This window comes from Python bivittatus, unplaced genomic scaffold (assembly GCF_059951505.1).
Source record: "Python bivittatus isolate LINGU-HERP-01145 unplaced genomic scaffold, Pbiv_v1 ctg000340_np1212, whole genome shotgun sequence".
NCBI lineage: Eukaryota > Metazoa > Chordata > Lepidosauria > Squamata > Pythonidae > Python > Python bivittatus.
This window is the reverse complement of record NW_028277056.1, coordinates 14,890,880-14,908,120: the sequence shown is the minus strand read 5'-3', so window position 1 is coordinate 14,908,120 and position 17,241 is coordinate 14,890,880. Positions and strand designations below refer to the sequence as shown.

Genomic DNA, 17,241 nt, shown 5'->3' with positions numbered 1-17,241 from the left:
GGACATTATTGTGCACCTTAAAGCTTGACATTAAGGTGTGTTAAGTTATACTTGGCAGAATGCCATCTTGCTTAGCCAGGGAGTGAGAAGTGCTGAAAGAAGTTCAGGGTTGGCTGGCTGAAATCAATTAAGACTACCTCAGTGTTGCTACTGGTTGCCTGGGCCTGAATATAAGCATTAGTGATTAAAAGGGTTGTTTGGTGGGCCGGTGTAATGGGAAGAAGGAATAACTTTGAGGAACAGGAGGAAGAGCCACAACCAGGACAACGGTCAGATATCTGAGTCGGGGGCAGAAATGCAGTTTGAGAAAACGTCTCAGACTTGACTCTCCCTAGATCTCACGAAGATAAAGGAAGGGAGGGGGGAAGCATATTAGACTTGTAACTTTTTATAAGTAGTATTGGAATTCATAACTTTGGTTTCCTAGTCTGGTCTATTTTGAAGGGCTGACAGCCAGCCAGAATCCAAGATGTCTTACTGGTGACAGAATGAAACCCAAAAGAGCATCGGGGTTACCTGATTTGCACCCTCTCTTCTGATAAGGTTAAAGATATTTATGGGTAAATATCAATAGGCCATTATCCAGTTTCTTCCTTTACACATGATTTCATGTGCCGCTTGAATCTAACGTCACTGTGCTTTGTTTTCTACTTGTAGCCTAATCCAGCACAATTTTCCCAGAAATAAATGCCACTCTTTGCTTTGGAGTTTATACCTTGGAAGATGTGTTGAGATTGCAGTCTTTAAAGGTTCAGAGTCCTAGCTTAACTGCACATTGTTGCTAACCAAGAGGCGTGGAGACCGACCAGCCATCTAATCTAAGTCTCATCACAACTATCCAGTTATTTGTTCAATTCCATTCCATTCCGTTCCATTCCATTCCATTCCATTCAGTTCATTTCCTATGGCCACCCATCTCACCATGGTGATTCTGGCTAACAGCCATTAAAAAGCACAACCAACATAAAAAATAAAGTACACAAGTGGCAGCCAAGGTAAATTTAAATTTAATAGCTATTTTGCATCCACCCGTTTAGCTAGTGTTCATTAAGTTCCCTATTCAAAGAGAAGTTTAGATACTGACTGCAGGGTCATCTATTCCAACTGCTTAATATTTTTCCCTAGTTGCTCTCATCCATTTCATAGAACATCTTTCTTTCTTCCCTCGTTGCTTCAGAGTTGTGAGACCTGTTCCCAAACATAAAACTCTTGCTATATTTGGGAAGTTATATGCAATTTTTGTTTCCAGAAAAGAAAATTATGGATATTCACTACATTTATGATGAGGATGTGCACACTTTCTCCAAGGATGGAGACTCCATGGTCATTAGATGTTGCTGAGCTACAGTTCCCAGCATGTTATTCATGCTGACTATGGTTCCTGATATTGTTCCCCATCTTGTTCTGAACCATAGCAAGATCATCAGTTGCCGTTCCATTTTGAGTCTGTGAACAGAGTATGTCTAGATCAGCTTCTGCAATCTGGGTACTTGCAGATATCTGGGCTTTAATTTCCAAAAATCTTAGCAAGACCCAGGTTGGTGAACTCCTGAAGTGGAAGGGGGGGCATTGAAAAAGTCTGGCCTAGATAAAGAAAAAATGTTTTTGGGAGTGGCCAATGATAGATGTAGCCCCTTCAACTTCCCCAGTTCCATTGACAATAATAAAACATTAAATGCTCTAGGAATAAGCAACCATTATTAGTCAAGTTCGCCCACAATGCTGTTCCTTCAGAGTCTCATGAAGATTGCAGCACCATCCTTTCTCATCATTGGTATTTTCACTGGGCAAGTTTCAACACAGAGAGGAGATGGCTGTGGTTTCACAGATAGGTTGAGACAAGGGCCAAACTATTTATGAGCAAAACACAAGAGATATCCTGGCATGGTTTATTAGTAACCCAGACCTTCAAAACTGAGGACACTTGTTCCACTTTTAAGATGCTTTGTGATGATGTAAATACCTCAAATACCTTGCTTATTGAGCTAAGTGGTATACACTATAGATCACAGCATTTATTTGCTTTGTGCTTATGTTTCTGCTAATACCTATATCCCTGGATTACAGGTCGAAAGTTTAAGAAGTTTAATAAGGTCAAAATGCTACGAGCCTTAGACGTTGTCTCACTCCAACAACCAGCAGCCCTTCCAAATGAAAGCCCAACTTTGGTGCAGAGGCTTTCTTTTTCACCAAGTCAAGACGTTCAATTTATCCCTCCACTGATCACTGTCTTACAAAGCATTGAGCCAGAAGTTGTCTACGCAGGTTATGATAACACAAAACCAGAAACTCCAAGTGCTTTGATGACCAGCCTCAATTACCTGTGTGAGAGGCAGCTCCTCTGTGTGGTCAAGTGGTCCAAGTCATTGCCAGGTAAGAAGGATCTTTTGATGTTGGAAATTGTGTCACCCTATTCCATTGTTTTCAGATCTCACCAAGGGCACTGTGTGCAATTATGGGCATCATTGTGTATGAAGAATGCTGACAAGCCATTGGGTGCCATATTTTTTTTACAAAAATTAAAATTTGATTTCTACCATTTTAATCTGTTAAAATATATATTTTTATTAAATTTGGGGTTCAATATGAGGGTGACAAGCCAAGAGATCAAGAAAGGAGGAAAGAGTTAGGTATGTTTAGCTTCAAAAAATGATCAAGAAGTCATTTAATATCCATATTCAACTATCTGAAGGGCTCTCACATAAACTGATGGTAGAGTACATTCATTTTCTTTTGCTTTGGAAAGATATTTTCTAACCTGATACTAACCATACAGTTAGGGTGCAAAAGATACCAGTCCCAGAAAGCATGGCTGTTGTTCTAGTGGTTAAGGTGTTGGTTTAGGAATAGGGAAACTCAGGTTGTAGTCCACGTACAGCCACAGAGATTCACTGAGTGCTTTTGGACCATTTGCTCTTTCACAGCTCAATCTACCCCACAGCATTACTGTGCAGAAAAATAGGAAAAAGGAACACTCTGTATGCCTTCTTGAGCTCCTGAATGAAGCGGGGAATATGAATCTGATACACAATGTTAAATAGTAGTACAACCCAGCTGAAGAATACTAGGCTGCTCCAGAGGGTAGGTACCTAGACAATAGGGTTTAGGTTATAAGAAAAGGTCTTCAGAATATTTTAGTGGCATATGCTATCCAGCAATAGAACATTATAAGGGGATGGATGTCCCTTTGTTCAAGATTCTGAACAGGAGTAGGGATGTTGCAGCTGGTGGTTGGAGTTGCTGATTCTGGGGCTCCATTTAATTGCTCTTCTTCTGATATTGAATATGTCTATACCTTGTATGGTCTTTTATCTCTGTGCTATTCATCATTTTTCAGTATTAAGACTGAAGCAGAAACACTGACAATTTCCACGGGTTATTAAATGTTATCTTTTGATAATAACACTTTTTAAAGTAGCATTTAATAGAATCCCACAGAACAGGGCCGATGATTGTAAACCTCTTCTCTGGATAACATCAGTCAGTATCTTGATGAAGACCAGCTTTTTCCAAACTGCTTCTTCCAAATAAGTTGGACAAGAATTCCCATCACTGTCATCCACTGTGGCTAACTGACATGATGGATAAGGATGATAGGAGTTATAGCCAGGCTGATGTAAATGTTAAAAGGCAGGACCAATAAAAGAGAATCTGGATGGATTGAATTCAACCATTCTAGTCCATATTTTGGCTTACACAAGACTCTCAATAGTGGAGCCAAAACAATGTTGTTTTTAAAAACCTAAATGATTTAGAATCTCAGCCAGCAAGAGATATCCTTATAAAGTATTGTTATGTTTCAGATGTTTTGTTAACATACAGTAGGCATATATAGAGTGCTGTTCAGTAGGGTGGGTTAGATATCTGGAAATCTATGTAAATGACTATTTGGCTTTGATTATATAGTTTACCTTAGAGCAATGATGGAAAAATATAACCTTGTTTAGTTCACTTTGGTTTCTTTTCTGACTGCTGCTGTGAATCAGTAAAGAATTGAAGGATTGAGTTTTGTCTTGAAGAATGATTGTGCTATTTGTTTAAAACTTTCGCAAAATATTTAAACCATGTATTAGATGTTTGAAGATGGCTTTGAAGAGACTTCATTGCTGACTGAGGTAGAAACTTGGTTGTCCTTTAATCTTTGTACATACCGAATATGAATCTGAATAATTAGAGGAGACATCTTATGTATTGTATAAATAAAAGCCACAGTTTTTAGTTATACAAAATGATGACCTGATGGTTTCCAGATGATTTCTGGAATTAGTGTCATTCTCAGCTATACCATAATTTCTGTGTGAATTCTGGGTCAGGAGAAAGAGGAGAGTATAGTGTGGTCCTCTTATTTCCTAAATAAGTGTAAGTTCATTTTGTCTGTGGTAACAGTATGTTGGCTTAGCCTAAGCTAAGTGAAGGGGAGCCTGCTCGTCATATCTGATAGTAGACCAAACATGTGACAAAATCTCATTACATATTTAGCATCCCTCTTCCTTTTTTCCTTTCCAGGATTCCGGAACTTACATATTGATGACCAGATAACTCTTATCCAGTATTCATGGATGAGCCTAATGGTCTTTGCAATGGGATGGAGGTCATACAAACATGTCAGTGGTCAAATGCTATACTTTGCTCCTGATCTAATATTAAATGAGTAAGTGTGATTTATAGTTTTTTATATATTCATTATTTCAATTAATAGCCTGCTTTTCTTTGTGTAAAGCATTCAGTGTGGCCAACAGTCCAAAATAAAGGATTCAGTCCAAAATAAAGGATAAACAATGATATTCCAAAAAAAATTATTATTATTAGTCTTAGAAGTTTTTCTTGCTTTCCTTATTTATATGTTATCTGTCACAATTCTAAAATGGTTTAACAGCACAGTACTGTCATTAAAGTAATTCAGTCTCTAGTATAATAGTAAGAGTGCATTATGAATGAAGGAACTATTATCCAGACAGGGCATTATTAAGAAGTGAAGCAGAAAATTTCATTTGTTGAGTTGGTAATTTGATCAAACTTTTAGTTGATTCCAGTTTTAAATTAATGGGCTGGAAACTAAACACATAGCTATATAGCTTTTGGAGGTAACTTTGATTTTGATGCATTATCATATTAATTATGTGATGTTCTCATGGATAATCCCATAATTATGATGTTCCCATAATTATCTAATGTTCCCATCCCATTAATTATGGGATGTTCCCATGGGAAACTTGGGAATGCTTTGACCAATGATAGGGAGGATTTTTAAAAAAGTATTAAAAGATCTTAAGAAATCTTCAACTATCTTTTCATTGAAGTTTTCCTGCCCCCTGCCCCCAAAACAGTCCAAAATCCTGTTCACTTTTTTTGTAGGAGGGCCTGATAACTTGAAATGGGAAATGAGGGGAAGATAGCTTCAGTCCCATTTTAATTCTAATGCTCCTCTCCCCACCTTCTTTTTTAAATGTTCAGTACATCTTCCATTTCCTTAAATACTGTATCTCAAATACACTTATTTGTTAAGGTTTGGGCTATAAGCAAATTTGTATAACCAATTCCTGAGTCAGTCCATGAAGGCCGTAGTCCTGTACATACTCACCTTGAGGTAAAGTCCCGTTGAACTGAGTGGAGTTAACCTTTAACTAGGCATGAATGGATTGCATTATAATACTCAGATAATTAAACAACTAAAACATATTTTTAATTATCTCACAGCCCACAAAACACTTCATGGAGTTATGGCCTGCATGTTCCTTTAGTGGCTGGTGAATGATTTTTTTCTACATCAGCCTTATAGAAAGTGGTGATAACCTGCTCCTGGATCCTTGGCTTTATATTAGACTTTCTTCAGAGACCAGAGTCTTAGAAATCCAGATTTACTACAGCTAAGTCGAGATTTAGAGACTCAATTTAGAATCCTCGCTCAACTCTACCTAAGCCTAGAAATTGGTGCCATCTTGGATGAAAGAATTCCATTTTCACTGACCAATCCTTCTGTGTTTACTAAAGTTTTGTACAAGATTGTACAGGATTGTACAGGATTGTACAAGAGCATTGTACACAACTCAGGATTGTATAAGAGCGCTGTACAAAATGATAACACAATAATGATAACACAATGCTGGGGGAGGTGGGCGGCATACAAATTTAATAAATAAATGAATAAATAGAAGCGAATATGTGCAGCTCAGGGTTGAACTGTGGAGTCCTTGGGGTTCTCTGAGCTTGGTCCTTTTCTTGCAAACATTTCATTACCCGGCTAGGTAACATCTTCAGTGCTAGAATGGGATGGGGTTTGCTCTCTGTTTATATACTGTGGCCTGCCTTGCCAGTGCTGGTAAGGGTGGGTTTTGTTTTTTATTTTGCTCCTCTGGTAGTTCTTTGATTGGCATCTGTTTACTGCTTGATTGTGTGCCTGGTGGTAACCTTTGCTTATCTGGGTGACGATTGCTGGTGAGGTGATCTTCTGGTCTTTTGTCTCTTTTGAATAGTATGTAGATGCTGTTTATCTCTATGTCTCTGTTAATTGCTGCCTTGTCTGAATACCAGGCTTCCAAGAATTCCCTTGCATTCTCAAGCTAAATCCAAAAATGTTACCTAGCCGGGTAATGAAACGTTTGCAAGAAAAGAACCAAGCTCAGAGAACTCCAAGGACTCCACAAATAAATAAATAATAACAACCATAACTGCCATGTTAGCCTTTCAGGAAGCAGTGAAGACTTGGTTCTTCCCCCAGGCCCTGGGCTAGGATGGATGTGAGCCCTGCACATGTGGAAGTGATGAGATGTCATGGCATCAAGGGGTGGGAGTGGGGAAAGTATGATTTTTGTTTGTAAATCTTTTGTGCTTATTTTTTGTTTTTATGGCCTGTTGCTGTGGGCCCCCTAAGATGATTGAGTGTAAGATAGGGGACCATATAAACTCTATAAATAAACAAAACTAGCCAGGAATTTTGTTTTGTTGTTTTGTTTCTAATTTTTATCTCTTATTCCCAAAGGAAAAGCAGTGACATTTTTTGCTTCCTTCGACATAATTTGGAAAACATCCTTTTCCCTATTAAATTGAAGGAAAACTGGTAGAAAAATTGCAGAGGAGTTCTTTTGCACGGCCCTACTTCTGTTGATATACAGTGGAACCTTGGGTTACGAACGGTTCTGTTAACAAACTTTTCGGGTTACGACCAGCTCCGGCTGCAAAATTTTGCTTCGGTTTGCGAACTCCGCCTCGGGGTACAAACAGGATACGCGGCCATTTTCCTTCCCGTGACACGGTCCACGGCCATTTTTCCGCCCCTGACACGTGGTCTGCGGCCATTTTTCCGCCCCTGACACGTGGTCGTAGGGAGGGGGACTCTCCCTCCAAGCAATAGCTGCCTCCCTGTCCTCCACACCAGAACGGATTAACGGTAATTACATTGAACCTTATGGGGAAATTTGCTTCGGGGTGTGACCAATTCGGGTTGCGACCAGAGTCACGGAACGAATTAAGTTCGTAAACCGAGGTTCCACTGTAATGGGTTCGGAACAAGGCAACCGAACCTCGTCCAGGGCCTTTTTAGGCACTCTGGAACTAATGCTAAGATTTCAGATTAGCAGGGGGTTTTAAAAACACATGCCTCAGATAAAGCCATTTGAGATCCATGGGCTGCATGATAAACTTTTGCAACCTTCTCCTTATTAGTTGCGATGAAATTTAACATCACACCTTTCGGATCTCTTTCCCCAGTGTTTAACATATTAAATATCGGTTAATACTGAAGAAATCTAACACTCTCATTAACATGAAACAAAGCACTTTTTTTTTTTAGTTCTGGTCCTACCATTTTTCAGAACAGCCTGTCAAAGGTGGATCATGTGGATCTTAGCCTTAAAAAAAAAGCCAGCCTCAGTTAACCCCTTATGCATTAAAAATACACATTTAAAACTGAAAACAGAATGGAAATCAATTACTTGTTCCCAAACTGGCATGAGAGCATATCCTATTCATAAATGGACTGTTTTAATTTGGACTAATTGGTTTTCAAAAGTTTTCAAAGGCAGCCTATATGCAGTGCATTGATCATGGTGTTCTGACTATCTCAGACCAGGAGAGATTCTGGTGAGTGAACCTGCTTGGCTAATAAAAGGGTCTTCAAGCCATAGAAACCTCTTGGGTCTTCAGAATAAAGACTAGTTCTGAAATCATCTCAGACTCTTTTAGTTAGAAGGCAGAATCATTCAGAATTAGCCTTTTGCATAGCCCAGTTCAGATGAACCACCTTCAGCATCGCAGTTTTTTCTTTGTTGGTCTCTTTTGATGCAGTCCGTTATTATTCCTGGACGAGAATGACAGAATATTATTTACATGAAGATATACTATATATACGTTAGGTATGCAGAGCTTGTATAAACAAACGACCCCTCATATGTTGGGACTACAACTCCTAGGATCCCCCAGCATGTCTACATTATCCACTAGGCACAATAGGCACAATGTCAAGGGGCTACAAAATGTTTCCAGTTTTAAGAAAATCCAAAAATACGAAAAATAACCATAAAATTAAATTTTGACTATCCTAAAATTGAATATATTTAAGTTATTATTATTACTTTATTAGACATGTAGTTCTTGTGACTTCTTTCCTCCAACTTATTGAAGAATATACAGTAGGTTCAGGGAATACTTTTATAACACTAAGCATCTGTATTATTGCTGGAATGAGGACCTGCAAAGATAAACATGCTTGAAGCCTACAAAAATAGTTAATTCAGCCTGTTCTCCAGGATGGAGGCCTGATTCTCCAGATTAGAGAAGGCTGGTTTAATAGTCTTCACAGCTCAGCCTCCTTGTCCTTGTATCTTGATTCTGTCTTGCTCTAAGAATTATAGTGAGCTTCTGTTCTAAGTACAGTGGTACCTCGGGTCATGAAATTAATTTGTTCCGTGACTCTGGTCGCTACCCGAATTGGTCGTGACCCGAATCAAATTTTCCCATAAGGTTCAATGTAAATATGGTTAATCCGTTCTGACCCCTACGAATTTGGTCGCCAACTGATTTTGGTCACCAACCGAATCAAATTTTCCCATGAGGTTCAATGTAAATACAGTTAATCCGTTCTGAACCATATGTATTTTTTTTTAAAACCACAAAAATATGAAACAGTACAGTACAGTATGAAGAGAGAGAACGCTAACCTTGCTTGAGGCGACTTCTGGCGTGGAGGACAGGAAGGCGGGTGGGGAGGCGGTTATTGTTTGGAGAGAGAGTCCCCCTCCCTACAGGAAGCCACGACCACGTGTCACAGCAGGGAAAATGGCTGCAGATCCTGTTCGTCACCCGATGCGGAGTTTGTGAACGGAAGCAAAATTTTGCAAACGGTGCTGTTCGTGAACCGAATTGTTCGTGAACAGAAACGTTTGTGAACCGAGGTACCACTGTGGTACCATATTGTAAAGTAAAGATCTTAAAGAACCGCAGGCTTGATACTTATTTATTTAGCTTTTGCTTTTCTTTTCTGGGGGGTGCGTAAGACAGAGGATGAAAGAATCATCGTTCTATTCCCTGTGCCTGTCCATGTGGCAAATTCCACAGGAGTTTGTCAAGCTACAAGTAAGCAGTGAGGAATTCCTTTGCATGAAAGCCCTGCTCCTCCTGAATACAAGTAAGATACACTCCTGCTTCTTTATTTCTTCTTTTTGCAAATAGATGTCAGGTTCTGTATCACTGATCCAGGGGCCTGGGTGAAAAAGAGTTTTCAGTAGCATTACAGAAGCTTGTAGTGGGGCTGGCCTGTTGTGTGCAGGTCCTGTGTAAAGCATGAAAAGAGTCAGTTCATCTCTCTGTAAGACTGTCTTGTCCTATTAGGGCTTGAGCTCATGTGAAGAAAGGAAAGTAGTCTGCCATAGTTAACACAATAAAATCCAGTCAGGGCAAGCTTCCCAGGACAGAGAAATATGGACCTTGACCCAGCTGTCTGTCTGAAAAATTTCTCAGCCAAAAGCAGAGGATAGATGGGTTGATTGATTGATTCATTCATTGATCTGCAATTTTTATAGTCCACCCAAAGCAGAAGGCTTCAGGCAGGTTACAACAGAGTAAAACTATAAAAAATATAAAAAAGTGCTGTCTGGTCTATTTCCCTGTAACCCTCTGATGCTGGTGGGGTGGAGTGGACTTCTTGAGATGTTCTGACCGGATGGATTAAATGCTTGCAAGGTGGTGTCTGATGTATCCCATTGTTATGCCGCTGTTGGGCTCATGATACCCAGCACTTTGAATAAGATATGTTTAAATTAGGGCTATGTAGGCACTTGGAAATATGTAGGGCACTCAGGAAGCTCCTGTCCACAACTGTTTTAAGAAGCTGTGTCTTTTCTTGGAATGACGCGGCTGCCCTCTTCAGCTGTAGCAGAGTCCTGGAAAAGACACGGTTGTTTCGAAGACTTATGGTCAGATTCTGTGTGAACACTCCTGCGTGCTCCAAGGAACCCTTTTTGCATTTGAATCCAGAGAGCTGCACTACATTGTCCAAATAAGGTCATATTGTCCATGACTTTCCTTCTTGGAAAGTGATCTTGTTAATTTTGCAGATGTTGGTGTCTGCTGCATGGAGATATGACTAAGGGTTCATTTACTCTTTGACTCTAATGAAGTGGAAAAGCCATGATTTCAGGCTAGGGGGAACCAGGAGGAGGTGCTGAGAGTCCTCCCTTGGGGGTGGATAGCTTGTATTTCCTTCTCATATGTATCATCATTTTTAGGTGACAATATAGTGCTGGGTTGTGGGGGGAGCATGTTGTGAAAATATGATGATGATGATGATGATGATGATGATGATGATGATGATATTGGGTATAAGGTAGCTTAAGTCTTAAGGGAAAAAAAAAACAACCAAAAGAATAGTGATTCCACCCCCCCACCCCAAATGTAATAACCTATTGCTACAAGTAAGGGAAAAATCACAGTAAATTACTGAGGATATAAAAGAGAAAAAGTTGCAGACTGGGAATCTGAAAACTTCTAAAAATAGGCTCCATGTTAAATTTCTAAATCTTGAGTTAATAAATCAGAAGTCTTAAAAACAACAACAGCTAGAGATCTGGATTGTGTTGTTGTCAGTTGAGTCTTGGCTGCAGAACTAGCTTCCCCATGGTCTTATTAACTAGGGGTATAAAAAGCATGGGTGTGTCTGCATGCACACAGGCAAATTTCCATTGGAACTGCAAGTGAACTGAAGTGGCTATGTGTGAGCACATTTGTAGAGGCGACATAGGAAAGCCATTCAAGGAACCTCACTGAGTCTCAGCACTTGAAGTTGGGCATTTAGTGGGCAGCAAAGGACCCCTTTAAATGTTTTTGCAAAGTCCTGTGGGTAACATGGCTGACTGACCATCTTGGCCAAAGGGACACTGGGGCTTGGCTAAACTCTGGCAGCTCAGAGTTTAATTGTCATATCAGAATATAGCACATCCGTGAGATTTGCAAAAGCCCATTTCTATATAACTAGGAATGCTGAGGAAAAAACAGTTTGCATCGTAGGGACAGTTCTCTCTTGTTACTTCTGAGTGAATTGGTCCTTGAGTACACAGCTACAAGCTCCAGTTCATGCAATAATGGTTAAAGAACGTGGATGCTTAGTTCAACCAGTTCTTCTGTCATTCATCCTCCTTCTCATTCATACAGTTAACTATGGTTAAGAATAATAGCAATAAAAGGACTAACTCTATTTAATGACTAATAGGAATCAGTATCAGAGTTTGATTCAAGCATTGAAATCTCAAAGCTTGGTTAATGAAGAACAAATGGTTCAGTATGTGAATTTGAACGAATTTGGGAAGACAGTATATTTCTTTTGTTTGGAATTTGAGAGTCAAAGGTAAAATATCCCTTTTTTCCCCCCAAAACACAGTTCCTCTGGAAGGACTCAGAAGCCAAAATCAGTTTGATGAAATGAGATCCAGTTATATCAGAGAGCTGGTCAAGGCAATTGGGTTGCGACAGAAAGGGGTTGTAGCCAGTTCTCAACGTTTCTACCAGCTCACAAAGCTTATGGACTCCATGCATGATGTAAGATTTCTTTTATAATTTTTAATATTCTTGGGGGCTGTGATACTTTTCCTGTTTTGTGCCAGCAGTTAGAACTATTCTTGTTGATGGTCTGATACTCTAGAGTGGTGTTTCTTGACCTTGGCAACTTTAAGATGGGTAGACTTCAACTCCCAGAATTCTCAACCTTGGCACCTTTAAGATGGGTGGACCTCAACTCCCAGAAATCCCCAGCTACCATGGCTGGCTGGGGAATTCTGGGGGTTTAAGTCCACCCATCTTAAAGTTGCCAAGGTTGAGAAACACTGCTCTAGAGAAGAGGGAGGAAGCAAGTGGGTCTTTGCACCGTATTTAATTTTTGTTTTGTTTTTATCGATTAAATATAAAAGGACAAACAGAAAGAGGTAAAGCAGTGCATGAAGTTATAAAGAAAGTACAAATAAGAATACAGAAAATATTAGAAAAAGAAACAAAAACATGCAGGGCATATATTCACGGAGGTATATACAATTCTACATCAGCATTTCGATAAGCAATAATAATATTTCATTATTGCCATTTACAGTTAAACTCAGCATCCCTTTTAGGGCCCACCAGAGCTACTCTGGACAGAGTAGTGGCAGACCTTTTGTCTGTTTTTGCTAATTTGTAGATTTACATCTTTCAAGAGCTCAAAGTGGGTGTGTGAAGCATCCATTTCCCCCTTGAAAATGGGATGAAAATTAATGTCTTCAGGTGCCTAAAAATAGGCAGAATATTGAGTCCATCCATTGTGATGTCATAATGTCACCAGTCTTACCCTCTTTAAGGTCCATTCTTTAAAATTTATTTATATATAAGGCAGACACGCCCACCCATATGAGCACCCAATGGCTGAAAAAGGAAATCTGTCTATTTAATTTTATTATTTTTAGCATTTATATGGCCAGCCAATCAACAAAGTGACTCTGGGCGGCATACAAAAATCAACTACAAATATAGATCCTCTCCCAGAAAAGCAACACAATACTTTAAAAAAGAACTAAAACCATAAAATGGCCCTACATTAAATTATCTTGCCACTCAATAATTGTGACTCTACTCATCCAGATCCAAAGACCTGGGGAAAGAGCCAGGGCCAGCCATACATTGGGGGCAGATTATTCCAAAAAGCAGGGACCTCCGCCAAGAAGACACGCCTCCAAGTCCTGTAAGGTGGCATTGTCTCAGTGAGAGGACCTGGAGTGTGCCTCCCTGTTGGAGCATCTAGGACAGGCAGATGCCCTAAGGAGCAGTACCTGCAAATAAACCAGTCCAGTGCCCTATAGGGCTTTATAGGTGATAACCAGTACTTTGAATTACACCTGGCAGGTTACAGAGTAGAGATATCATACAGGCATAATGAGGAAAGCCCATAACTAGTGCACTACTGGATTCTGAACCAACTGAAGCATAGATAGATAGACAGAGAATTTTGATTATAATAATAAAATCTGATAGAAACTAAGCTTAAAGAGAATAGCAAGGAGTAAAAAGTGCAAGAAAAAAAGAGAGAAAAGAGTATAATCAAGAGAAAAGAAATATATAAAGAAGTGATTTCCAACCTTCATCACAACAAGCATAAACAAATTTAGTGACTCTTCACCCCCTCTAAGGTTACAAACATTTACAGGTGAAACTCGAAAAATTAGAATATCGTGCAAATGTTCATTTATGTCAGTAAGGCAACTCAAAAGGTGAAACCAATATATGAGATAGACGCATTACATGCAAAGCGAGATATGTCAAGCCTTACTTTGGTATAATTGTGATGATTATGGAGTACAGCTTATGAAAACCCCAAATTCACAATCTCAGAAAATTAGAATATTACATGACATCAATAACACAAGGATTGAAAATAGAACAATATCGGACCTCTGCAAAGTATAAGCATGCATATGTACTCAGTACTTGGTTTGGGCCCCTTTTGCAGCAATGACTGCCGCAATGCGGCGTGGCATGGATGCTATCAGCCTGTGGCACTGCTGAGGTGTTATGGAAGACCAGGATGCTTCAATAGCGGCCTTCAGCTCCGCTGCATTGTTCGGTCTCATGTCCCTCATCTTTCTCTTGGCAATGCCCCATAGATTCTCTGTGGGGTTCAGGTCAGGCGAGTTTGCTGGCCAATCAAGCACAGTAATCCCATGGTCATTGAACCAGGTTTTGGTACTTTTGGCAGTGTGGGCAGGTGCCAAGTCCTGCTGGAAAATGAAGTCAACATCCCCATAAAGCTCGTCTGCGGAAGGAAGCATGAAGTGCTCCAAAATCTCCTGGTAGACGGCTGCGTTGACCCTGGACTTAATGAAGCACAGTGGACCAACACCAGCAGATGACATGGCTCCCCAAATCAACACAGACTGTGGAAACTTCACACTGGACCTCAAGCATTCTTCCTCCAGACTCTGGGTCTTGGTTCCCAAATGAGATGCAAAAGTTGCTCTCATCAGAAAAGAGGACTTTGGACCACTGGGCAACAGACCAGTTCTTTTTTTCTGTAGCCCAGGTAAGACGCTTCTGACGTTGTTTGTTGTTCAGGAGCGGCTTGACAAGAGGAATATGACATTTGAAGCCCATGTCCAGGATCCGTCTGTGTGTGGTGGCTCTTGATGCACTAACTCCAGCCTCAGTCCACTCCTTGTGAAAGTCCCCAACACTTTTGAATGGCCTTTTCCTGACAATCCTCTCCAGGCTGCGTTCATCCCTGCTGCTTGTGCACCTTTTTCTACCACACTTTTCCCTTCCACATAACCTCCTATTGATGTGCTTTGATACAGCACTTTGGGAACATCCAACTTCTTTTGCAATTACCTTTTGGGCTTTCCCTCCTTATGGAGGGTGTCAATGATGGTTTTCTGCACAACTGTCAGGTCAGCAGTCTTTCCCATGCTTGTGATTCCTACTGAACCAGCCTGAGAGACCATTTAAAGGCTCAGGAACCCTTTGCAGGTGTTATGGATTCATTAGCTGATTAGAGTGGGACACTTTGAGCCTAGAATATTGAACCTTTTCACACTATTCTAATTTTCTGAGATTGTGAATTTGGGGTTTTCATAAGCTGTACACCATAATCATCACAATTATACCAAAGTAAGGCTTGACATATCTCACTTTGCATGTAATGCGTCTATCTCATATATTGGTTTCACCTTTTGAGTTGCCTTACTGACATAAATGAACATTTTCACGATATTCTAATTTTTCGAGTTTCACCTGTATGTCTTCATCCCATGTCCCATCTCTTATCTATAAACAAATCTATAAAATATCATTTTTTCAGTCCTGGTGTCAGCAGAAAATCCATAAAGGGTTGCCAGAAGTAACAATGTATCTTGTTTTAACCTTGATCAAATAAACCAAGTTTATATTCCTTTCTTTTATTTCTAACAGTCTTGATCTTTAGTTCATTCAGGTATTGTTATAAGATTTGATTTCTCTTCATTTCTTCTTTGTCCCATCACACAGAGTTCTTCAAGGCTTTAACAAGCCTCTTTTGTAAATCCAATAAGAAAAAATTATTCAGGTCACTTTCTTGGTTTTCATTTGTATTTCCCTTTTATATTTTAAAAATCTCAGCCAGTTTCTTTTGTAAACCCAGTGAAATGTCCTTTTCTAAGTCATTATCTTGGCCTATCAGTTGTAAATCCACTTTTGATATCACCCCTATCTTGTGTGATAAAATGTGTTCTGCATCTTTCATTTCTTCAACAACATCTTTGGACATAGTTTATCCATAGAAGCAGACATCATTATTGACATTGTTGATATTGTGGCTACTATTTTCTGATTCCATTCTTCAAAAGCCTCCTTCAGTATTTTTAGCGTTATAAAGTTTTGCAACATTATGTACAGTGGGGCAAAAAAGTATTTAGTCAGCCACCAATTGTGCAAGTTCTCCCACTTAAAAAGATGAGAGAGGCCTGTAATTTTCATCATAGGTATACCTCAACTATGAGAGACAAAATGAGAAAAAAAATCCAGAAAATCACATTGTCTGATTTTTAAAGAATTTATTTGCAAATCATGGTGGAAAATAAGTATTTGGTCACCTACAAACAAGCAAGATGTCTGGCTCTCACAGACCTGTAACTACTTCTTTAAGAGGCTCCTCTGTCCTCCACTCGTTACCTGTAGTAATGGCACCTGTTTGACCTTGTTATCAGTATAAAAGACACCTGTCCACAACCTCAAACAGTCACACTCCAAACTCCACTATGGCCAAGACCAAAGAGCTGTCAAAGGACACCAGAAACAAAATTGTAGACCTGCACCAGGCTGGGAAGACTGAATCTGCAATAGGCAAGCAGCTTGGTGTGAAGAAATCAACTGTGGGAGCAATCATTAGAAAATGGAAGACATACAAGACCACTGATAATCTCCCTCAATCTGGGGCTCCATGCAAGATCTCACCCTGTGGGGTCAAAATGATCACAAGAACGGTGAGCAAAAATCCCAGAACCACATGGGGGGACCTAGTGAATGACCTGCAGAGAGCTGGGACCAAAGTAACAAAGGCTACCATCAGTAACACACTACACTGCCAGGGACTCAAATCCTGCAGTACCAGGTGTGTCCCCCTGTTTAAGCCAGTACATGTCCGGGCCCGTCTGAAGTTTGCTAGAGAGCATTTGGATGATCCAGAAGAGGATTGGGAGAATGTCATATGGTCAGATGAAACCAAAGTAGAATGTTTTGGTCTAAACTCAACTTGTCGTGTTTGGAGGAGAGAGAATGCTGAGTTGCATCCAAAGAACACCATACCTACTTTGAAGCATGGGGGTGGAAACATCATGCTTTGGGGCTGTTTTTCTGTAAAGGGACCAGGACGACTGATCCGTGTAAAGGAAAGAATGAATGGGGCCATGTATTGTGAGATTTTGAGTGAACACCTCCTTCCATCAGCAAGGGCATTGAAGATGAAACGTGGCTGGGTCTTTCAGCATGACAATGATCCCAAACACAACGCCTGGGCAATGAAGGAGTGGTTTCGTAAGAAGCATTTCAAGGTCCTGGAGTGGCCTAGCCGGTCTCCAGATCTCAACCCCATGGAAAACCTTTGGAGGGAGTTGAAAGTCCATGTTGCCCAGCGACAGCCCCAAAACATCACTGCTCTAGAGGAGATCTGCATGGAGGAATGGGCCAAAATACCAGCAACAGTGTGTGAAAACCTTGTGAAGACTTACAGAAAACGTTTGACCTCTGTCATTGTCAACAAAG

General features: G+C 40.1%; 1 protein-coding gene across 2 annotated transcripts in view; it reads left to right on the top strand.

Annotated features, from left to right (window-relative positions):
- PGR (progesterone receptor) overlaps positions 1-17,241 on the top strand; it is a 91,921-nt gene that overhangs the window by 67,320 nt on the left and 7,360 nt on the right. The window contains exons 4-8 of one of the 2 annotated variants that reach the window (XM_088140607.1): positions 2,068-2,373; positions 4,507-4,651; positions 9,492-9,622; positions 11,870-12,027; positions 14,207-15,896. In XM_088140607.1, coding sequence (XP_087996733.1) covers positions 2,068-2,373; positions 4,507-4,651; positions 9,492-9,622; positions 11,870-12,027; positions 14,207-14,239 — 773 coding nt within the window. In that variant the 3' untranslated portion in view covers positions 14,240-15,896. Of the gene's footprint in view, positions 1-2,067; positions 2,374-4,506; positions 4,652-9,491; positions 9,623-11,869; positions 12,028-14,206; positions 15,897-17,241 lie in introns of those variants that run through there. The other variant, XM_088140606.1, reaches the window with a different exon arrangement.